The sequence below is a fragment of the Lontra canadensis genome, unplaced genomic scaffold, assembly GCF_010015895.1.
Source record: "Lontra canadensis isolate GAN:19392208 unplaced genomic scaffold, GSC_riverotter_1.0 scaffold56, whole genome shotgun sequence".
Classification (NCBI taxonomy): Eukaryota; Metazoa; Chordata; class Mammalia; order Carnivora; family Mustelidae; genus Lontra; species Lontra canadensis.
In genome coordinates, this window is record NW_022631050.1 from 7,295,116 (window position 1) to 7,320,295 (window position 25,180).

The 25,180-nt window shown below is 40.4% G+C and overlaps 1 protein-coding gene across 7 annotated transcripts in view; it reads left to right on the forward strand.

The window, feature by feature from the left end:
• The window catches only part of MAP3K13 (mitogen-activated protein kinase kinase kinase 13), a 161,725-nt gene that overhangs the window by 108,686 nt on the left and 27,859 nt on the right, over positions 1–25,180 (forward strand). For 5 of the 7 annotated variants that reach the window (XM_032875555.1, XM_032875556.1, XM_032875557.1 and 2 more), the window contains 3 exons: positions 11,098–11,657; positions 19,215–19,398; positions 23,732–23,923. In XM_032875555.1, the coding sequence (XP_032731446.1) occupies positions 11,183–11,657; positions 19,215–19,398; positions 23,732–23,923 (851 nt within the window). In that variant the 5' untranslated portion in view covers positions 11,098–11,182. Of the gene's footprint in view, positions 1–4,794; positions 4,833–4,932; positions 5,149–11,097; positions 11,658–19,214; positions 19,399–23,731; positions 23,924–25,180 lie in introns of those variants that run through there. The other 2 variants (XM_032875560.1, XM_032875561.1) reach the window with 2 other exon arrangements.

The following is a 25,180-nucleotide window of genomic DNA, read 5'->3' on the forward strand; positions in this document are numbered from 1 at the left end:
TAATTATGTAGATATTATTAATAAAGCATATACTCTCTTCCTTAAAAATAAAATGTTTATTAATTTAAAACATAATAGCCAACTTTTATTGAGTGCTTACTCTGTTTCAGGATATGTCACGCACTTTGCTGGAGTTTTCTCATTTGTCCTCATCACAACCCTGTAAGGGCAGTCTCCCTATATTATCTCAGTTTCTGATCATGGAAACTGAGACACACAAAGATCAGGAAGGTGTTTTCCCATGGACAGAGTCAGTATTAGGACCCAGAGAGTTTGAACCCAGAGATCACTCATTTTTATTTTTTATGACTCTTCTAAATTTGTGGGAAGTTGCCATTGTACAGAGTTCTCTAGGCCTAGAGCTCTAGCAAACTTCTTAGACTTTGCCCTGGAGATCGGGTCTTCCTGAGGAGAGTGAAGGCAAGCTGTGAAGGCAGGAACCACTCCTGGAAGATGCGAGATGCAGGCGTGGGGTTAGGCAGTTCCCTGAAGGGCAGAGCGTCTTCGTGTGTGCACAACACGGTGTAGAAACATGCAGATCTCTGGGGAAGAACATTCCATGATCTCCCTTGGGACCACAGTTCTGCTGTGGTTCTTTTATGTTCTCATTGCCCTTTTGTTGAAAGCATAAGCAGTCTTTTCCTGAAGTTATTTTCTTGAACCAATAAAATTAGCTCCTAATTTAACATCGTAGTGTTAGAAGCATGGAAATTAGTTTTTTCTCTCCCAAGTATCAGAATGATGTAGCATTAATACTCTCCCAAACATTATAGCTACCTACAGCCTTCCTTGTTTTTCCCAATTTAGGTAAAACCTGGAATGTAAAAATAGCTGCTGTAATTAAATTAGAGACAAAGGAAATTAAATATGAAAAAGAAGTTGCATACATTTGGGATTTTCCTCTCCTCTTTTCCATCTTTCTTTTGCCCCTTTGACCCTGTGTCTCTCTGTTTATTGATTCTGTCTTCATTTATAATTTCGAATGAATGTTAAAAGCTCAGTGTGTCTCAAGTTCTAAGTGTATTGATCTCCCTGCTCTTACCGTTTTTTCTCGTTTTCCTACTTTCCTTAAGAAAAATGTGTCTTCCATTTGCCCTTCCTCTCCTGCCCCTCAATTTCACATGTATATTGAGTATACTGACATCTTTTTATAATCGTTTTTCTAGTTAAGGATTTGATTGGCTAACAGTCATTGAGGAATCAGCGTGTCCTGGGTGTGTTATGCTTTTATCAGGGACTAATTCAAGTTCCTAATTCTACATATTTTATAATCCTCCTTTTCCCTTTTTTTTTTAATTAGGATATTTTTCTATCTTCTACTTTTCCATGAATAGCTCACAGTTCCTAACGATAATTCTTTACCAAAGATTGTTTTTGTGATCTTAAATGTAAGAATTTTAGTGCCTTAACATGTTATTCATCTGGAACTTAGAACTTGGAAATAATCACAACACCCCAGCATACCTTTGTCTCTTCATCTGTCTTGAGTTTCCGTTCTCGTCGTCATGATTATTCTAACTTGTCTAGCTTGAATATGATTCTTGCTAGTAGAAAAGGTGAAACCAAAATAGGAGCCATCAATCTTTGTTTCCTCATTGTCATCTGTTTTTTATTCTTTTATTTGTTTTCAGTTTATAATTATTTAAGCCCGTTTGCAAGCCTCAGCACACACGGTCAGGCTTCTCAACAATGTCCTTACCATTTTATATGATTTTTCCTATATGCAAAAGTAGTAAAGTTGGCTCATTAGTCTGTGTGTTTAAAGCAACAGATATTTGGATTGAAAATGTCTGATTAAGTAGTGCATGCTAATAGCAGAAATTTGGGGAGGGGCATCTGGGTGGCTCAGTCAGTTAAGAGTCTGACTCTTTTCGGCTCAAAGTCATGATCTCATGGGGGCTCCATGCTCAGTACGGAATCTGCTTCTCTCCTTCCTCCTCTCCTTCTGCCCCCCCACAACCCTCAAGCTCATTCTCTCTCTCTCTCCCAAAAACAAATCTTTAAAAAAGAAGAAATTTGGGGAAATATAGAAAATTTAAAAGAACAAGAGTGATAACCACCGTTGACCTTTTAAAGCTATTTTATGTTCTTGGAATGCTTATGTGATTATTTTTATATTAATATTTGTATATTTATTTATTTTTTAAAAGATTTTATTTATTTGAAAGAAATCACAAGGGGTACCCCTAATATTGTATACTTAAAGGCATATATGTCTGTGTCTTACTCTTTAAGACATTTTAAGTGCATTTATTTAGTTATTGACTTGCTTCATATGGCAAGTTAGATTTAGGTCAGAAATTGTTGATTCTGGGGCACCTGTGTGGCTCAGTGGGTTAAGCCTCTGCCTTCAGCTCAGGTCATGATCTCAGGGTCCTGAGATCAAGCCCCGCATTGGGCTCTCTGCTCAGCGGGGAGCCTGCTTCCCCTCCTCTCTCTGCCTGCCTCTCTGCCTACTTGTGTTCTCTCTCTCTGTCAAATAAATAAATAAAACCTTTAAAAAAAAAAAGAAATTGTTGATTCTGTTCTAGAATATTCATACTTATAATAGTACATATTATTTATTAAGTATTTATGGAGTTACAGAGAAATCATTCTTCTGGTCAAGAAATATTTTTAGGGCACCTGGGTGGCTCAGTCGGTTAAGCAACTGCCTTCAGCTCAGGTCATGATCCTGGAGTCCTGGGATCAAGTCCCTCATCGGGCTACCAGCTCCACGGGGAGTCTGCTCCTCCTTCTGACCTCCCCTTTCATGCTTTCTCTCTCGCCTGCTCTCTCTCAAATAAATAAATAAAATCTTAAAAAAAAATGTTTAGTATTTGAGGTATATAGCATTTAGCATTTAAGGTATTAGGAGCTTTATAGATTTTTATTTCATGTTAAGTTGATAGTCTACAACTCTGAAAATAAAGCATCTTTATTCATTTTAAAACCTACATAGGGGTGCTCAGTCAGTTGGGCATCTGCCTTCGGCTCTGGACATAGTCTTGGGCTCCTGGGATCAAGCCCCGCAAGACAGGGCATCTGTCCCTCCCCTCCCCCACTTGTGTGCTCTTGCTCTCGCTCATAAGAAAATAAAATCTTCTTTAAAAAAAAAAAGATTTTATTTATTTATTTGGCAGAGAGAGATCACAAGTAGGCAGCGAGGCAAGCAGAGAGAGACAGGAGGAAGCAGGCTCCCTGCTGAGCAGAGAGCCCAATGTAGGACTCGATCCCAGGAACCTGAGATCATGACCTGAGCCGAAGGCAGAGGCTTAACCCACTGAGCCACCCAGGTGCCCTGAAAATAAAATCTTCTTAAAAGAAAAATAAAACCTACATAAAGGGGTGCCTGGGTAGCCCAGTTGGTTAAGCATCCAACTCAATCTCAGCTCAGGTCTTGATCTCAGGGTCATGAATTCAGACCCCTGTTGGGCTCCCCAGTGTTGTGGCTAAGCCTCGTTGGTCTTCAGTCTTGTCAGCAGCAATGGCTCACTTTGCATCTTGTGGGCCGGGTTTGGTCCCCGTGCTGTTAAGGGTCATCTGAGGCTGCTGTGAGCTTGTAGTTGGGCAGTGTCTGCAGTCAGACCAGGTACCTGCCCTCTCAACCCCTTTGGCCAGGTCACACTGGACTGCAGGACACCCTCCCTGTATTGTCCCCTTGAAAAGCTTTCATTGGTGGGCGGGTCCTGCAGACAAACCAAAATCCCAGGGTGGCAGTGACCCTGAACTGCAGGGCTCTCTCCTCCATATGCTGCCTTCGAGAGGTTTCTGTGGGTGGGCAAGGCAAGTAGTCAGATCAGGGTACTGTCTCTGCGATGCCACTTTCAAGATTTGCCTGTCCCGGCTGCAGTGGACTGGATGTGTGTGGTGGACCGGATGTATGTGGTTCTCATCCCCTCTCCCCAGGGCAGGAGTCACTTTGGAGTGGTGCTGGTCCTTGCTGGGGCTGCTTGCTGGATGCCATGTGGCTGGAGCCGCTTTGGAGGGTTGTGTAGGCCACTCTTTTGATCTGGTGTTAGATCACATACTTAGGATTTTTTAATTCCATTAGAAAAAGCTGTCTAATTTTTTTTTTTTTTTTTTTGAAGTTCAAATCCAGACAGACCTCTCAGTGACAGACCTCTATCCTGGGAAGATCAATATATGTTATTACTATGAACAAGTAGCTTAATCCCACTTTTAAAATGGGCTAATGCCCTAATAGCTGAAATCTCTCTTGTGCTCTAGATCCTGTTATATGAATTCTAGAGATGGCAGAGTTGCATTCATTGTAAAGCAAGAAAATGCCAAGTGAAGAGAAGACAGCTTGGGAAGAGCTTAGCACCACTCAAGAAATCTCAGCAATAATTCTTAATTTATAATTTTATCCAAATGTTAGTCACACTGAAAACTTTCTCTATGGGGCAGAATTTTCCAGATGCTTTGATTTACACATATGTATGATAGAAACCTCAAAATCAGATCTATTATAAAATCACCCTGTATTAGCAACCTGGGAGGATGTGTATCATGGGATAGAAGCACAAGAATTCAAGAGCTATTTGGCCACATCACCTCTCCCCTCCCCTTTTCTCAGGGCTGAATCCATTTAGGCACAGAGCCAAGGTAATTTCCAGAAATTGGCAGTGCCCTGGCAAATGCACAGCTGCCGCTGTCTCCAGCCCTTGCTTACTAATTTTGCACAAACCACTTCCTCCTCCTGAGACTGAGAAATTCAAAGGGCGAAGGAAGTGTGCCTGGAGGGCAGGTACGGAGGCCCTGCCTCGAGCCCGGGTAGATTCAGGAGTCCAGAAGGATAGCAACACAATGTCCCCCTGCAGCCCTGCCCAGAGAGCTCCTTGCTGATAAAGGTAACATTCCAACCTCGCCCTTTTCCCCTCCTGCTCTCGCTTAGCTTTTTCCATTTGGCTCTTGAGGTTTAAAAATTTTGCCTTTTTTTTTTTTTTCCAGTTCCCTTCTAGTAAATACTAGCTTTGACTTCTCATGAATCAAAAGATCCAAGCAGTCAGTTGCCATGAGGGTGCCGGAGCCAAGTCTGGGCAGGGAGAGAGGAATGGAGAGGGCAAAAGACAGAGCAGAGCTCGTGGGGCTCCCTGTGTTCCTTGTTTCCACGTACCAGCTTCTTCTCTGTGCGGTGGCAGTGCGTGGGCGTACGCATACACACAGGTAAAATTTAGATATTTTTCTCCTCCTACACTCTTCTTAAATGTAGTCAGCTCTGATCATATTTTAAGAGAGTCATGGTGATGATTTTTTTCCCTTTTGTTCTTGTGCCTCCATCTCCGCCTTTGTTGGTGGAGATTGGATCTGCTATTCTTAGTGAGCAGAGGGAAGCCTCTTGGACTACACACAACTTTATACACGCTTTGAGGTGTCTCTCGCCCCTGTCCCCTCCCAGAGCACTGCTGGGTTGCAGTAGCTGGATGGCCTTTCACTGTTCTGTTGACTGGGGCAGTCACACCTCTAGGTGGGTGCTTGTGTTTCCTTGGGAGTGGCTCTAGGGCATCAAGAATAACCCTGTGAATTACTACTGTTTTTTCATCAGTAGTCATGATATCATTGCTATTTGTTTCTTCGTCTGCGTAAACAAACAACCCGACCAGGGAAAGAGTGTAGCGTGAGGAGAGGACTCATCCAACTCTGCCGCTGATGAGGTTGTATCGAGCAAGTCAGCAATAGCCTATGAATTTGAATTTGGACCCATGAATGTGATCGCAGAGGTAAAGCAAGTGGGTTGGACGATATTCCTTGATAAATATCAAACCGAGTGTGATGAGTGTGCTGAAATCGTCTTCCTTTAACTCATTACCTGTACCCGTGAGCACAACTCTACCTCACGTGCATCCTTAACCTCCAAGAAAGAGGAGGAGATTACAAAACACACTTGTGTTTTTCTAACTTTTTGGTATAAGCCCATTCCAGTATGGTGTCATTAGGGAGAAACTCGGGATAAAAATGGACAAAATGGAAATTTACCAGGAATTAACATAAAGTCCTAGAGTTTGATTCAAAAAACAAATTGCACGAATAGGTGTTTGGCTGAAATTCACATACGCTTTTGGGTATTTGCATTATCCTCAAGTTTGCTGTGAGCCAAAAGCATAATGTACACCCTGTGCTGTACAGAGTAGCCACGAGTCCCGACAGCAAAGGCAGATTGGAAGGAACTGCTGAGACAGTGGCCAGGTCAGATAGTATCAAGTCAGCAGTCTTAAAAGACCTCAGGCAGAGCAACATACGAGAGGCCAAAGGCAGTAGAGCTCAAGGAGATCAGCCAGAAAGCAAATGAAGGGATCAGTACTGTCAGAGCTGAGAGATCAGCATGAAAGGAATGGGGTGGGGAGGACGGGGGTGAGGGAAATAGGGGTCAATTCAGCAAGTAGCTATTGCCCTAACAGAGGGCTCCAGCTAGTATTTTCTTTTCTTCTGCCTGCCTCCAGCCTTATATTCCCAGGCAACTTCCTAGCCCCTATATTTCTGCATGCCCTAGAATTCAAGTCCCCCCTAACCTAACCTCATCCCACCCAACTTCGTCTCTCTGATTTGCTTAAAGGGGAAAACCATCTGCGTTATTTCATAGGGTTTCAGAGCCCCTATAAGAAGGTAAGGCATTGCTGTTACTGCTCCTGACAGTAGCTGGCTATTTCACTATTTCTGAGTTACCAGCCGTCTCACACATGCCCTGGTGGTTTCTGCTTGCATCTGCTAATGCTCTTAGCCTCCCTGACTTCCTTTCTTTGGTGGGTCTCAAATCGTCTTCCTTTCAAAGGTTCATCTCAAGTCCTACCTCTTTCATTCAGCCTGAGTGAGCCACTCCAGTCCCCATTACCGTCTGCCCTGTGCACAGCTCTGGGTAACAGAATACCTCTCTGGAGGCCTTAGTTTCTGTGAAGACTAGGCATCATGATTCCATGCCCTGACTTCTTGCACAGGGATTAAATGTTTAGGTCAAGATCATAGCCCACAGCACTTTTTTAACCTGTGAAGCACGCTGAGGAAGCGAAAGTTGTTGTAAGAGGTGCTTTGGTGTTACAAAAAAAGGACAATGGAATTTGGGGATCTGAATTTTGAGTTCTGTTTGTATTTCTGCTCTACCACTTATCCAGTTGATGACCTTAAAAAGGTTTTTATTTCTTTGTAAAATGAGAATGACACTATTACAAGGATTACAGTGCTGGTGCTGACTTACATACCAATTTGTAAGAGCCAGTGGTAACTTTGCAGGTAGGTTACTCAACTATTATTAGCTTGAAATCTGCCATGATGGGAGTATTTATACCAGAGAAATCAGTAAACACTACAAATAAGAGTGTCCCAGTTTTGTTTTGTTTTGTTGTGTTTTTTTTTCCCTTTTCTTTCCCTCCTGCAGAGCTGTTTTACCACTATATTGCTGATTATGCATACTGGGCTGTGTAAATTGTAAGACACTTAGTCTCATTTATCATTAGGAGTAGTAATGGTAACAGTAATGCTTTGTATCCACAGAACTTAGCTTAGTGCAAATCGCAGCTCCTAGCATATATTTAATTAGTATATTTTTAATTTAACTTGGGTTCACCCTTCTATTATTTTGATACTTCTGCCCTAAGCTAAAGGACCTCCCCCCATCCTTATCTCTTCAAATCCCTCTCTACAAAGTGTATTTTTAAAATCAGATAACACTGGGGCACCTGGGTGGCTCAGTGGGTTGGGGCTTCTGCTTTCGGCTCGGGTCGTGGTCCCGGGGTCCCGGGATCAAGCCCTGCATTGGGCTCTCTGCTCCGCGGGGAGCCTGCTTCCCCCTCTCTCTCTGCCTGCCTCTCTGCCTACTTGTGATCTCTGTCAAGTAAACAGACAGAATCTTTAAAAAAAAAAAAAATCAGATAACATAAATAATAGCCGGGTACAGTGCATAACACACTCAGTAAGACTCAAGCCCTCCCTGTCTGTAACTGAGCTAATTACCTTCTTTCCAAACCTTTCTTTCTTCTGATATTTCATATCTCAGTTGATGATATTGGCCATCTATCCATTACCCCAGGTGAGTTATCCAAAAGTCTTCCTCTCTTTTCCCTTGTCCTTACCCATACCCAAGTCTAATCAATCATTAGATCTTGCTTATTCTGCCTCTTCAATCTATCCCCTCCTGCTCATTACCACTGCTCCTGCCTCCGTTCGGGCCCTCATCATTCCCACTTGAAGTCTTCCTCCTAAGGAACACATTGACTTTCAGGGTTTCCCCTTCAATCCAACCTCTACTTCTATAAATGTAATTTCAAATTACAGATTTGAGGGGCGCCCAAGTGGCTCAGTCGGTTAAGTGTCTGCCTTTGGCTCAGGTCAAGATCAGGGGTCCTGGGATCAGCCCGGCATTGCATGAAGCTTCCTGCTCAGCGGGGAGTCTCCTCCGTTAACCGCCCACCCGCCGCCATGTGCACGCACATGTGTGCTGTCCCTCAAATAAAATTTTTACAATAAAATAAATTAATTAATTAAAAATTGGACCAAATCACTCCTTCAATTCAAATTTCTTAATGGCTGGCTGTTGTCTCGAGGATAAAATCCAAAAGCTTCAGTTTGTCATCTGGGCCCACCACTTCCCAATACTTCCTGCAATGTCTAGTCCCACTTTTATCTGGTTTACCCTCCAACCCAAGCAACATTTCCTCTATGACTTCCCTGGACGTATTTGATGTTTGTTTTTCTGAGCTCCTGTAGCACCTTGTTCGTGTCTGTGTACCATATATCTAACCACATGGCTCTTATTGTCCATTGGTCTTTCCCTCTAGATTGTAAGTTCCTATAGAGCAGAAGCCTAGGTACCATTCATTAATTCCTAACACATTGTATAGCTTATAATAGGAGCTTAGTACATGTTTATATGAATGAATGAGACTTCAAAGGAAAGGGCATTTTCATTGGTTCATTCACACAAGCTACTCATAGGGTATCATGATGAAAAAAATGCTTAAAATTTGCATCTCAGTAATGCAGATGAGAAATTCATAAAAAGGGGGTAGTTTCTTTTTATCTGCAAGCCCCAATATGGGATACTATGACCCCCATCAACTAAAATTTAAGACTCTTAGCTTAGCATACAAAGCTCCTTTCAAAATGGTCCTTTTTTTTTTTTTTTTTTAGAATTTTTAAAAAAGATTTTATTTATTCATTTGAGAGAGAGTGTGAGAGAGAACACAACCAAGGGAGAGGCAAATGGAGAGAAAGAGAAGCAGACTCCATGCTGAGCCTGACGTGGGGCTCCATCCCGAGACATGGAGATCATGACCTGAGCTGAAGGTGGAGGTCTAACCATCTGAGCCACCCAGGCGCCCCTCATCCCTGACTTTCTCTCCATTCTTATCTTTCTCTCTGTATATGTACATACAACCTACACTCCAGCCACTTCGATCTGTCATATATTCCATCATCTTTCAGGGATCCTTGGCCTTGTTCATACTTTCTCCACCCTTGTTGTATCCTCTCCTTCTTCTCTCACTCACCCCTTCTTGTCTCACCCCTTTCTTGCCAACCCAATGAGATTCTACACTTCTAACACTGATCAATAGTTAGCACCTTTGGGCAGCTAGCCCTCAAAGTGTCTCCCTCTTCTGTGCTCCCGGAGCACTTGGTTGATTCCTGCTAAGCACTGTGCTGTCAATCACTGTTGGTCTGTTTCTTACCCCCTCTGTAAAGTGAGATTATCTTTATACCCTGGTTCCTGTTAAACAAATCCTAGATGTTTAGTACAGAGTGAAGGAAGGAGTAATTATTACATAAGTATTTATAAAGAAAGTAAATTTCTGATAAGAGACAATGAATTAAATTTAAGATTGAATTTGCATGAACTGACCAATCTAGACAATTCCATGTCTTTATTTTCAGGGATTAGGTAGCCCCGAGAAATTGGTACTAATGGACAGATCAGAAGCAAAGAATAAACTTAAAGCACTGGGACTTAGTTTGTTGCTCCAGATTTGACACATTATAGTAAGAACAGATTTTATATCTTAGGAATTTGTGTTGTCACTTATGTGAGACATTTACTTCCATGACTTAACGAATACCTTAGAAAGCACAATAATGCCCCAGTAGAAAAAACACTAAAGAAAACAGAAAAAATTTGAGCAGGATGTTGTTCCTAATAAAACAATGTTTATCAAGACATTTAATTTTGGAAAGGGAAACAATTTTTTTTTCTGATTAGGAACCTAATATATAATATTTGCCAGTCTGTTTAGGCTGCTATAACAAAAATACCAGAGACAAGATGGCTCAAACAACAAATAGGTATTTCTCACAGTTGTGGTGGCTGGAAGTCCGGGATCAAGGCACTGGAATATTTGATATGTCTGGTGAGGGCCTGCTCCCTGGTTCATAGACAGCGGTCTTCTCACTGTGTCCTCACAGGGCAGAAGAGGCAAGGGGGCTCTCCAGAATCTCTTTGAGAAAGGGGCATTAATCCTGTGAGGGCTCTACCCTTATGACCTAACCACTTCCCAAAGGAATTGAGTTTCAGTGTATGAATTTTGGAGCAAGGGGACAAAAACATTCATTCCATAGTGACATATTAATGCAGAATGCTTGGAATATTTTGAAAAACACTACATAAACTCCTCCCAGATCTAACCACCTAGAATTAACAATAGTTAATAGTTAACAATAGTTAATTCTTGGGATATATTCTTCCAGTCTTTTTTCTTATATATGTATTTGTATGTCCTTTCCATTTAAAGGACGGGGATGGGTGAAACAGGTGGTGGGGATTAAGGAGTACACATGTTGTGATGAGCACCAGGTAACGTATTGAGGTGTTGAATCACTCTATTGTACACTTGAAACTAATATTACACCGTATGTTTACTGGAATTTAAATAAAAACTAAAAAATTATAAGGGTTTATGTTGTATATATGGTTCTAACCTATTTTTTATATTAACATGTCATGAACGCTTTTTCAGGTTCGTAAGGACTCTTCTACAACGTGATTTGTAATTACTGCACAGTATCCCACCGTTTGGATGTATACCGGTGTTTAACCAATCTCCATTGTTTCAATGTTTTTATTATTATAAGCGGAAGTGTGGTAGTGTGAGTGACTCAGAGAAGGGTAATCTCATGTCCTCCTCTTTTCCCCAGGTTTTGGAGCCCTCTCTTGCATCTGAATTCTGTGCCACTAATCCTCTGAGTGTCATCTCAGGATCCTGGGCACACTCATGGCACCATGGCCAACACGCAGGAGCCCCTGAGCTGCTCCGCTTCCCCACACTTGCCCTCGAGTGAAAGCAGGACCTTCAGCAGACTCCAGGATGAACTCACGCCTGTGGGGAACCACCCTTCCCCCACGCTCCTTAAGGACCAGCAAGAAAAGGGGGTGGCACAAACAGAGCTAACCGAGAGCATAAACAGCCCCATCACCACAACAGTGTTGACAAGCGTGAGTGAGGATTCCAGGGACCAGTTTGAGAACAGCGTTCTTCAGCTGAGGGAACATGATGAATCAGAGATGGCCATGTCTCAGGGGACCAGCAACACCATGGATGGAGAGAGCACAAGTGGAACTGAAGACATCAAGATCCAGTTCAGCAGATCGGGCAGCGGCAGTGGCGGATTTCTGGAAGGACTGTTTGGATGCTTAAGGCCTGTATGGAATATCATTGGCAAGGCATATTCCACTGATTACAAATTGCAGCAGCAAGGTAAGCTGCAGTGTAAACATACCACCACCATTCCCTGGATAACCTTGATTAAAACCCTAGTGCCAGGGCGCCTGGGTGGCTCAGTGGGTTAAGCCTCTGCCTTCGGCTCAGGTCATGATCTCAGGGTCCTAGGATCGAGTCCCGCATCGGGCTCTCTGCTTGGCAGGGAGCCTGCTTCCTCCTCTCTCTCTCTCTGCCTGCCTCTCTGCCTGCTTGGTCTCTCTCTGTCAAATAAATAAATAAAATCTTAAAAAAAAACAACAACAAAACCCTAGTGCCAGATGAATACCCTATACCGATCTCCTAAAAACCTTCTGACTGCAACAGATACACATTTGGTTGGTCTTTTCTGGCCAAAGCCCATCTTCTGTAGTTGTCCAGTCTAGGGGTATCAAGTAGAGCACGTAGAAGACAATCCACAGTGTTAGGAGGAAGAAAATGCTAGAGCTCCTGTTCCTTCTATCATCATTTTAAGTTTCTATTTTCATCCATGTTTTCATATATGTTTGGTATTTTAATAAAGTTGTATAGATACATAACAAAAATAAATCACCTAGTGCATGTTTGAAAATTTTTTTGTTGAAAGTTCATGCAATGATGGCCACTGGATTAATTCAAAACCAGACAGATGCCATATGGTTTCGTGCCTGAAGATTGTGTCCTGGCTTAGACTGTAGTAAAAACGAATCATTTTCTTACAGCCCAGACACAGAAAGCTCACATTGTAAGGAAAGAACAAATATACAACCAATCTTGAGAAGCATTATTATGTCTAGACCCCACAGCTTTTTAAAAAGTAAATTAACTCCCATCACGGTATAACATCCATATACATCTATTCCAATTCAAGCATTATGCTTCTGAAGGAAAGAGAGCACATGGTCCTATTGTTCTTTATCACTTCATTTCTGTTCTTTAAAAGAGTTTTTTTCTTCCTGATAGCAAGAGTAATATATATGGTTAAATTGGAATATATAGGTAAGTGTCCCCCCAAAAGTAAAAATATTTATCTATGATCCTCGGTCTCCACTATTAATGTTTTTGGTATATGCTATGTTAGTCTTACTATGTGTGTTTGTGTGTGCTTTAAAAAAAACCAGAGTCAAATTATTTCGTTATGCCTTTTCATTTCACATTTTGAATATTCCCCATATCATGAAATATACTTCAGCATTTTTAATACCTACATAATACTAAATTATGTGTATGTGCCAAGATTTCTTTAAGCAATCCTCTATTCCTTGACAATTTGTTATTTTTTAGTGATTATAAGCTATACTGCAATGAACAACTGTTTATTACTTAATTTTCACACATATCTTTATGTCTGTGATCATTTTTACTATATCTTTGATTTCCTGAAGATAAGTTTTTAGAAGAGGAATGGTTGGGTCAAAAGGGTTCATGGCTTTTTGAGGCTTTTTATACACATAATTGTAGGCTTATATAAATGATTCCATTGTTAACAGTTCTCTCATCAAGAAATTTTGGAAAGGACCAGAAATGTAGACCAGAAATGAGAGTCTGTCTTATTTGTTTTATAACTGAATGTTGGACTCTGTGACTCTCTCTTAATATATTCATCTGGGGGTGCCTGGGTGGCTCTGTCGGTTGAATGTCTGACTTTGGCTTAGGTCATTATGTGGAGGTCCTGGGATCGAGCCCCACATCAGGGAGCCTTCTTCTCCCTCTTCATCTGCCCCTCTCCCCCTCAAATAAATAAATAGAAATCTTTAAAAAAATTAAATAATATATATATATTCATATCTTTCAGTTGAGACTATTGACAGCTTTTCCACAACAGCCAGTCAACCTCAGTCACTATTGACCACTTTATGTGTATTCTGTTTTTCCGATTTCTGAAATATTTTCCTTAAACCTATATCTCTCTTAAACCTCTCCCTCTATATGCTTTCCTCATAAGTGTATTGGGATTTTCTGGTAAATCTGTGGATCCCAGTTGTGCTTTCCAGGATTTGTCAGTCACAGTATCCTTTCCTGTCAGTCACATCATCCTTTCCTGTACATGCAGAACATCTTTGTCAGTCTGTAAGGTTGTTCTGTCTGTCTGTCTGTCTGTCTCACTGTCTTTCATACATCCTGCACATCCCACCCTTCTTTTACCCTCTATGGTCTTAAAGTTTCAGGAAATTAAAAAGTTGTTCCTTGTCACACAAAGGTGGGGGATTTCAAAGTTAAACAGTGTTATTATTTTTTTTAGTGGGAATAAAGATAAGCATAAGGAGGAAAATAAAAAATCACTTGTTATCCCACAAACCCAGAGATAACCACCCTTAATTTATTATTTTTTTAAAAGTTCCCTCTTCTCTGCTTAGACACAAAACCTACTTATATCTGCTTATCTGATTATGTGATAAAACTACATTGGGCTTTTAGGGTCTTAACTTGTTCAGTCTAATAATTATTTTGGTGGTAATTTGGAGATCTCAGGATCCAAATGCAGCATCAAGGTTCAGGCTCATAAAGAGGGGAAACAGACACATCCTATGTATCCATCAAAAGGAGCTTTAAAATTTGGGAGGCGGAGGTGCCTGGGTGGCTCCATCCATTATGAGTCCGATTCTCTATCTCAGCTCAGGTCTTGGTCTTAGAGTTGTGAGTTCTAGCCCTATAACAGGCATGGAGCCTACTTAAATTAAAAAAAAAAAACAAAACTTTTTTAATTGTCCTGTAAACTTGTATTTAATTGTCTTCTGATTGATTATGTGACTGACAGAAAGGCTTATTCAAGAGTAAATAGGAAACGGGCCTGGTCAGCTTAAGCTTATAGGGCAGCTTATAGCTGCCTAATTCTTCAGCAGATGACAGGCTATCCTCCTGTGGGCTGGTGTGGCCAGGGCCCAGAAAGAGATTCACTAGCCAGAAACTAAGGTAGTTTTTTCCTTGTCAGCTCTGGGATCCGGGAGCTAATCTTTAATCCTGGATTACAGTCAACCAAAGGAGAGCACACAGAACAGCTGTTCTCTGCATTCAATACTTAAAGGGAAACTTCACTTGATTTTACAGAAATCTTAATGAGCTCTTCATCTCCCATTTAGTTGGTTGGTAGTGAAGTCCAAGTAAGGTAGTATGTGTAATAGAAATATTTTACTGCCAAATAGTTTCCAGTCCTAAAGCCAGTATTATCATAGCTATGTCTGAATACAAACAAAGGAGAACATAGGCCTTAAAAGTGGGTGGGCATGGGGCTTTTTCTCGGTCTTAGAGATCACAGTAGATATTGGAATTAAGAAAATAGTCATAGTGATGAATCAGAAGATAGAAGCTGGGGAGGAGTACCAATGGACAGATATAAAAGCAGAAAGTCTGGGACGAACCCTAGAGGGAACACAGCCAGGTTCCATTGTTACGTCGTTATCTTGCTGTCCATTATTGGGTCCCCCAATTTTGCACATCCTCATTGCTATCATTCTTTTTCCTGTCACTTTCCTATTCCTTGACTCCCAGCTAGATATTGTCAGGGACATTGGGATGGGATAAAAGGACTAAATCACATCAGTCAGTTTTACTTCTGATCATGAGTTCCAGGGAAAAGATTTATGGAAAAGTGGTTGAAGTGTCACTTAATACTCTGTTCCTAGATTACCAGTGTGGTCCCCTCTATTTTTCTGTGGATAATTAACAATTTGCTAACCACAGCTGAATAACACAGGCATGAGCTACTATTGGCAGAGGAAAATTTTATTTTCTAGTATAATCTCATCAACCTTTGGTGTTTCCCATTTCATAAAAATGCTATATAATAGGCATTATTTACTTAAAAATATAATAAATTGTAGGGGCACCTGGCTGGCATGGTAGAGCATGTGACTCTCAATCTTGAGACTGTGAGTTCGAGCCCCATGTTGGGTGTAGAGTTTACTTTAAAAATACATATATATTAAAAATATAGCAAATTATGATACAAACATTATAAAATGATATGAAAAGAAAGAATTATGTAACAGATTGGTTTGGAATCATTCAGTAACAACATGAAAAAAATTACTGTGCCTCGGTCCTCACACCACACACCAAGAAAAACTCCAGTTGGATGTATAGGTTCAACTTTTTAAAAAATCAACTGTAGATCATTCTCAGAAGATTGACTAGGTCATAGAAGATATTACAAAGGAAATGACAGGCATCTATGAAAACATTTTGTTAAAAAAATAATAAAATACAAAGTCTTTTTAAAAAATTATCTTCATAGGTATCAAAGAAATAGAAAAACTCCTTCACATTTATGAGAACTGTGAGACCCCTGACAGATAAATGCACAAAGCAGAAATGTGACAATCCATGCAAAGCAGATGTGAGCATTAAACAGATGTGGAGAAAATTATTCTACATCCCTGGCAATTAAAGTGGTGCGAACTTGGGGCGCCTGGGTCGTGCAGTCAGTTGAGGGTCTGTCTCCTGGTTTCAGCTCAGGTTGTGATCTCTGTGTTGGGAGTTTGAGCCCTGCATTGGACTCCCTGCTTGGTGAGGAGGCTGCTTGGGTTTCTCTTCCTCTCCCTCTGCCTCTGCCCCTGTGTGCATTATCTCTCTCAAATAAATAAATCTAAATGAATGAATGAGTGAGTGAGTGAGTGAATAAATGAAGTAGTGCAAACTTATAAAACATTATTTACATCTAAATAACTTAGAACCCAAAAGACTATCGACGGTATTCATTGCTGGCAAAGTTACACTCATTCATTACTGCTATCAGCAAAAACTAGCGAAGCCCTTTTGGGTGACAAGTTAGAAGGTATAGCAAAAGCCAGGAAACGGTACTCTAACCTAAGAACTGAGCCTGAGGAAATTGTATAAAGAAAGAAAAAAGTATCAAATCTGAACCAGCAAACAAAAAGACGGAAACACAAGTACAGAAAAGGTCAACGAGTACCGTAAGCCACTACTAAAGCTTATAATGAGATCTGTATATACATGGGGAACACACAATACATGAGAAAAGTAGAAAAGGTTATGTGTCAGCTACAACTTCTATAAAGGTGCATACATATGAGCAAAGAGTGGAAGAGAAGATGAAAACTGAATATGGAAAGGGATTGCAGATTGAATACTTTGGGGTTTTTTTTCCTAATATTTGCTGGTGTTTCTAGCATTTCACAGTAAATAAAGATTGAGTAAATAGGGGAAAAAAACACCCAAAGAGGTCTAATTTTAGTAGTTATCATATGAAAAATTAAGCTAACTTGGGCTTTTATAAGTTTTTCAGAAAAATATTGCCCAGGATGTGCTTGCCCCAGAATCCAATAATAGTGCTTTCTTTGGCCCCAGAATGGCCAAAGTGACACTGTGTCTAGTTCTTCACTGGACCGCTCACAGGTAAAACCCTCTGCGAGTATGCCATCGATATCTGGGTCCTGTGGGTGCTGTACAGATAAGCCTGTGGGGACGATGGTGGGACTGTGTGAAACACTTCATACTTCATACTTGTCATTTGTAGCCAGAAAGATCCTCAAAGCAGTCAAGCCCATAACTCACTCTTTCTTCCTGCATTTCACTTGGTTTCATTTGTTTATTTGGTGATTTCATGTTTGTGAGCTATTTGTAGTTCAGAGAAATTTATTTTTATGTAGCATCTATCTAATTTCCATAGAGCAAATACAGAAGAATGGGTTAAATACCTATGCTTTCAAACACCCTCACTATCATTTGTTCTGCTCTATGTCATCCTTTCTGGAAGGTCATGTTTTAACTGCTATAATGAGAAGCCGCATTTTACAAAGAATCTACAGGATTTATTTTCTCTCAAGCTTGAGGAAATGAGAGATGAGGGAAATGTGGTTCCCTTCTAGGTACTGATAACTTCTTTCTGCTCTTCATCACCATAGTAGGTGGGAGCTGATTTGCTTTCAAGACCAGAATATCTTCAAAGCTGACTCAACACTACCTCGTTCAGTATTCTGCAAACAGTGACCTTTCAGTGACTGGTGATCTAACAAAAACCCCTGTAACCTTTAACATTGTCCTCATCCTCTCCTCACTCCATGGGACGCCTCATTCTTTGATGTTTATTTCTTACCAGTGTAGTGACAGTTTGCTGATAAAAAGGGGGACAAGGAGAAGGATCCATGGATCATATTCTCCTTTTTAAGTTCCACGAGATTAAAGCACATATTGATTGGGTTTTTGAAGTATTTTATTTAAAATAGCATTTTATTCCTTATAAAAGTAATATAAGCTCATGATTAAAAAAAAAAAAGTTCAGGAAAGGATAAAGAGCATAATATGAATCATCGATAATGTGACCACTTAGAAATGACTCCTGTTACCTATTTGGTGCAAAGAAAATCAAATTCTAAGAAAGAGAAACTTGAAATTACTGCATCTATATGAGTAAATCTATCATGGCTAATGACCCTCACATTTACTTCATGGGAGGCAAGGTGGCATAGTGGGGAAAGCACTAGCACTGGCCCTGGTATCAGCCAGTTCTTGAGTCTGGGCCCAGTTCTGCCACTTACCAGCTATATGACCTTGGGAGAGTCACCTAATCTCCGTGTCTCGGTTTTCTCATCTATAAATAACCATAATAAGGCCCAACTTCCAAGATTGTTGAAAGGATCAACACATGAGATATATAAAGCTTTTTTTTTTTAAAGATTTTATTTATTTGACATACAGAGAGAGAAATCACAAGCAGGCAGAGAGTCAGGCAGAGAGAGAGAGAGGAGGAAACAGGCTCCCTGCTGAGCAGAGAGCCCGATGTGGGGCTCGATCCCAGGACCCTGAGATCATGACCTGAGCCGAAGGCAGAAGCTTTAACCCACTGAGCCACCCAGGCGCCCCTGATATATAAAGCTTTTATGCTAGTGTCTGGCACATAGTAGGTGCTCAATAAAAGGTAAATATTAATATAAATTTTATGCATAATTAGGCCCTTGGGAGAGTATTATTGACAATTCATCCAGGAAGGATTAACTGAACATCTTCAGTAGAAATTCAAAGAGGACTAAAACAACACTGACTTACAATGGGTGATGGGGTAGGGATAGTGGTATAGAGACAGATAAGTGGATTGTACATGCAAACTGGAAGTGAGGAGGTGGGCTATGGGAATGTCAAGATATGTTTTGTTTGGAGGAAGGTATATTAGAGATCTCTGATATGCTTGATTTCATTGGCTAAAAATTGATACAAATTGGGGCACCTGGGTGGCTCGGTCAGTTAAGCCTCTGCCTTCGGCTCAGGTCACAATCCCAGAGTCCCAGGATGGAGTCCCACATCCCACGTAGGGCTCCCTGGTCATCAGGGAGTCTGCTTCTCACTCTGACCCTCTCCCCCTTCTCGTGCTCTCTCTTATTCTCTCTCTCTCTCAAATAAAATCTTTTTAAAAAATTATACAAATTAATACATGAGAATATCTGATCTATTGTATCAAGACCCATAGGAAGGTTATATCTTTTGGAGAGTTACAGGTGAGAGTCCAAGGGTAGAGATCATTCTGGGTGATGCTGAAGTTGGTACCTTTGGAGTGACCTTGTAGAACCGTCCCTGAGCAAATTCTGAGATCTCTCTAAGTTTGTTTCTTGCTTGTGTACCTAGATACTTGGGAAGTGCCATTTGAGGAGATCTCAGAGCTGCAGTGGCTGGGTAGTGGAGCCCAAGGAGCTGTCTTCTTGGGCAAGTTCCGAGCGGAGGAAGTGGCCATCAAGAAAGTGAGAGAACAGAATGAGACGGATATCAAGCATTTGAGGAAGTTGAAGCACCCTAACATCATCGCTTTCAAGTAGGTCAAGGCTTCTTCTTCTTCTTCTTTTTTTTTTTTTTTTAAGAAATAGATTTTCTTTCTCCCAATTTCTACTAATGAGTTCCTGTCTTGAAAGACTATAGACTTAGTACTGTGCTAGGTATTTGGGGAAGACACCAAAAAATGATTAAATGAAAGTCATGTCTTTAAGGATCGTATAATCTGATAGTTCTTTATGCCAGAACTTAGCCTTCCTGGAAAGGGTGTACATGGGACAGAAAGGGAATAATGCTTTTTTTTTTTTTTTTCCGGTGGAAAAATGGGTTCTTACCAAGAAATCATATCTAATGACTCAACCTCGTTTATCAGTGGGATGATGGAGATCACTCTGAGATAACCGCCCATCTGAAAGTTCAGTTAAGAAAACAAGGCTGATATCTGAAGTGATCATAGAACAATTAGTCTCTGTGTAACAGAGAGGTATTTTTTTTTGTATTAGTTTCTATTAGCCTCCCTTTTTAAATATGAACTTGTTCTAAGAGGGCACCCTGAAAATGTTTCTCCCTGCCTCAGTGATCCCTTTTCAAGTAATGCCAAATACTCAGCTTTCTAAGTCTAATGACAGTTAAATTACTGATGAGAGTAAGTTATATGCTATGTTCATGCCACAAGGTAGTTGTTTTCAAGAGTATATGAACATCTTTCTAGGTCAGACTATTTTCATAATACGGCGGGGATCACTAGCAAAAGGGGAGGCACAAAGGTGCATTTGTGGCAGTCCTCAAAGCTGGCAGTGTTGAGCCCTAAATATGTGTAATGTCTTCTGCCTCTACCTGTCCCTTGCCAGGCTTCCCATTCTCTTGCCAGCCTTCAAATTCTGCCCCAGCCTGAAACAAATGAATGATGAGTGGCTTTACAGGAGGGAAGGTGAAGAACAGGAAAGCTAGTCTTCAGGTGGAATGACAGTTAGAAACTAGAGCTTCTTGGTATGTTTGATATATGTAGTTCAGTCCCAGAAAATAGTATGACTGATGAGGCTACTGCTGAAAGTGGAATAATTTACAAGCCTCCCTTCCTGAAAGTAGGAGAAACTTCTCCCAGCCCCCAAGAGGGATCTTCTCATGATAAAACTCTCATTATAAAGGTAAACATGTCATGGGATCATTTTTCACTGGAATCACACTCCTCCTAAGGAATAGAAATCTTGGGTACAGATTTTGTACAATGGGTTTAAATGAGCTTGATGCTGAGTCTTGATTCCCAAACAAGACCCCTTTATGGAAAGGGAAAGAGATGTGGAAAAGGAGATAAGCATCCAGCTGGGATACTAAATGGAGTGCTTTGACGCATCTCCTTGTGGAAGGGACATGCATACAGTGGGCATGGGAGAGAGCTTTGGTTGCCCTAGTGATTTCATCCTTTGTTGCCCTGTTAGGGCCAGGAGGATGTGAGGCGAAAATGAAATGCTACAGAGACTAATTATACTCTTTCCAAAGATGATACATTTCCAAAGACAACAGAAGGATTATTTTTAAGCAGACAGACTCCCAAGAGACTCCTTTCCTTCCTCTTACTTCACCAAGAAAATCATCCCTTCTAGTATGCTACATCCTAGATGGAAGAAAGGGTCTCTCACTTAACTTCTGTTGAAAAACTTTCAGGCTTCAATCACTAGGACGCTGAGTTTGAGACACTTAATATGCTACAGATTGGCATGGCTTTCTGGCCTCCTGATGTGGGCTGGGCTATCTGTCCCAGGTACAAGGTCTTTCCAGCAGGTTGTCCCAGGTAATAAAGGGAGAGATGTGTTCTATGAGAAGCTTGGTTTTTCCTTCCTTTCTTTTGCTTTCTCTTTTTTCCTTGCAACGTTTTCTGTACCTCATTCTCCTGACCCTCCTACCTACACGTACAGATTCCGCATTTTGGACACGTATGGCCCTGCCGGTGCCCCACTTTTTAGGCAGAAGATGCTTGAATAGTCTTTACCTCTACGTGGAAAACAATAGTGAGACTATGTCCCTGGTTCATTACCGCATGCTCTTGAGGCATTGTGCAGTGCTGTGTTTGCAACCATCTGTGCCATGTGTTGCTTGGCCAATGAATCATTCAGGACCGTCTGGAAGATATGAAGGCATGATTAGATTTTAGTATGTCTCTCTGGATACTCATTGCTGTGCTTACAGCTTCCTTCGAAGTAAGAACCGTGTACAGAAGGGGAAGCCAAAGAAAAGAATTCTGTATTTTTTTTCCTTCTAATTTTTTTGAAAGCAATCTTTTAGGAAGACCTAATCTGACTGTTCCTAATGGAATTGGGTGCCAAGGGGAAGAAAAGGTAGCAATTAGAAGTCATTAGAGAGCTGCTATTTATAGCCACTGAGAAGCCTTGTCATACATAGTACAAGGCTGATGGCATGATTGTTTCTCATTCATCAGTCAAGAAAGATGAAAAGCACATAACATATCACCCTTACCCCTTTCTGTCTGCAACAAGTTAAAAGATGGTTGACTAGGATGCTGGGTAGCTTCAAGCCAATATTTATTTTAATATTCTTAAGCACATTATATTATCCCCGCCTATTCCTTGTTTTCCTGTAATGAAAATTAAATTGTCTGATTACGGTTGTGGTCTATCTGGGCTCCGCCAAGTTCTCCTAAGAGTCAAGTAACAGAAACTTGAAAAAATTTTTTTCATTAGAAATGAAGATGAGAATTCTGGGTAGCTTGAAAAATGATAGGAAAGTATTAGGAATAACTCTGTGGCATTTGACAAGTGTGTCACGGCAGGGAGAATGAAGACTAATTTTACTTCTTCATATCCTGCTGTCGTTCTGGGACTCTCCCCTGGTCGCAAGCTATGGCCTCTTCATTGTCTCATCCCTTACAGCTGCCTAGGAGAGAAGACATGAGTTTGTAGCTGGCTGAGGACTTTAGATGGGCATCTTGTAGACAAAATAATCTCGGCTCCTCTAGAAAGTTTTGAAAGAAGGCGTACATACTATTAAGAGATGGGATACCGAGAATTGCATTGTGATAATCGTCCTCTTTTCTCATCTTCAGAACAAAAGTGTGGAGTTAATTGTTGTCACTTTTCTAGGGTAATGTTGATACAGGAATCCCCAACCTGCTTGTGTATACAGGAGTTACAAAACACAAAGGGAGGGCAATGTAGCATAGTGAGTGGAAAGAGCATAGACTTTGAAGTTAGACTGGATTTGAATCCAAGCTCTGTCACAGGTGTATCATCGAGGACAGGTCACTTTCCCTCTCTGAGCCTCACCCGTAAAAATGGAAGGTGTATTGTGCAATGGTTGGGGAAGATTAAATCAGACAATTAAATAAGCATGGAACATTCCAGACAGAAGAAGTTCTTCCATGTTAGTTCCCTTCTTCCCACCCCGTGCACCTGCGCACATTTGTGCAAAGGGTTTAGCAGCAAAGAAAGTTAAGGTGAAGCTAAGAAATATTTATCAAGGATTTGCTGTGAACTTCTCAGCCTCCTGGTAGAAAGAAAAGAACCTGAAGACCTTTCCCTTCAAGGAGCCTACCTATGATCTGTGTAGGGAGAGGAAAATTGTGTATAAAAAACGAATGGCTCCTGTGTAGCACAGGAATTTAGAGACAAGAAAGATCTTCATGGACTGGAATCATCAGGAAAGACTTTGTGGAAGATGCAGGAATTGATGGAAATAAAGGCTGTGTAGAAATGTGTTACACTGTGTGATATTGTTTTTATTCTAAACAGTATTGTTTTTCAAATATATAATATATATATTATATATTTGATATATATATATAAAATACAGAAAATTGACTCCTTTTTAGTACTCAGTCTAGTTATCTTAAATTTGATAATTTAAAATTCAACAATTAATATAAAAATAGAAGTATTTTATGTGGATTCTCTCTTTCCCTACCCTATATATAGAACCTTTTATTTAATTTTAAAAGGAAGATATTTCAGTTATTTTTAACGATCTAACACAACACAGTACCCAGCCTATACAAGTCTCAGGAAACATGCTCTTTGTCCCAAAATGGAATGGCCCCACAGAGAAGCACTGGTACAGCACAACACAGAGATAATCTGAAGTGAGCAAAATGAACTAAAATTGTCTGTATGAATAATAGAGAAGCTTGTAGACTAGAGGGGTTTTAATGGTAATTGAAGAATCAGGAAAGGTTATGCCTTATTATGCCAATATTATTTTGGTAGAGAACTGGTCTTAATCATTAAATTTATTAAATATTCTTAAAATCGTTAAATTCATTAAATATTCTTAAAATATAAATATGTAAAATAGATATAAATACGTATAGAGGTACTTTTGTATGTATGTGTGAATTTATAAACATATTTGTGTTTTCTTGAAAGGGGTGTTTGTACTCAGGCCCCCTGTTACTGCATCATCATGGAGTACTGTGCCCACGGACAGCTCTACGAAGTTTTGCGAGCCGGCAGAAAGATCACACCACGATTGCTAGTGGACTGGTCCACGGGAATTGCAAGTGGAATGAATTATCTGCACCTCCATAAAATTATTCATCGTGATCTCAAATCACCTAAGTGAGTTTGGGAGTTCATTTTTCAGACACTTTGTTTTATTGCTTTGAAATAAGGGAATTTTATCAAGCCCGGTTGAGTTTTTCAGACATACTTGCAGTTGAGTTTAAATCGGCACAGTGGGTAATTCTGTTTGCATGTTTTTTGGATTCTCGTTGACCAACTTACTCACCCATACAGCAGACAGCTCCAAGCACCTGACACGAGTTTTCCCTTTGTGCTGCTTTTTAGTTGTGCAGCTGTAAAACGAGATTCACTATTAACTGAAGTGTTCACTCTTGATCATCCCAGATAACTAATGCCACACTTTTCCACCTTGAAGACTTGATTTGTGTTAAAAACTGAGTTTCAGAAAATAGGCTAGGGGCGCCTGGGTGGCTCAGTGGGTTAAAGCCTCTGCCTTCAGCTCAGGTCATGATTCCAGGGTCCTGGGATCGAGCCCTACATCGGGCTCTCTGCTCAGCAGGGAGCCTGCTTCCTTCCTTTCTCTCTGCCTCTCTGCCTACTGTGATCTCTGTCTGTCAAATAAATAAATAAATAAAATCTTTAAAAAAAAAAGAGAATAGGCTAAAAATGCATGAGTAAGAACTGAGGCAAAGAGAAAATAAGAACGTTAGAACTAAAGCTTGCTCATGAAAGACTCTACAGTTGTTAGAGGTGGACTGTAGATTTTGGCTTTGACCTTCAAAGAGTCTGAGCAAAGAAGGAAATAAATAGTCCCAAGGCTCACGGTGTCCATAAGATAATATAAGCTGGCTATTTAAGAGAAGCAGGGTTGTTTCTAGTGATCTGTTATCAAAATGATTCTTCGGCTGTCGATAACCACTTTTAAGAGGAGTGCTCATTCACTTCCCCAGACCACATCAAGGGAAGAAAGGAATTGATAAAATGGTGTATTTCAATGTAGCTCCTGTTTTTAAGCATTTTTAATTATCATTTTATTTTTATTTTTAAATTTAATTTTGTTATTTATTATTATCATTTTTATGTATTATTTTATTGTTATTTATTTATTATTTATTATTTCTCACCACAGTTTGGTTTAGAGAAGCAGAGAGGAATTAATCTTTTTTCAAAAACAGGTCTCTATAGTGCTTTCATGGTTTATCGTATTTTTAAAAATATCCATTATCACATCTTCTTTGATGTTGGCAAAAATTGCATGGAGATAGTTGCAACATGTATCATCCTTCTTATTTTATATAAGAGACACGAGGGACACCTGGGTGGCTCAGTTGGTTAATAAGCATCTGACTCTTG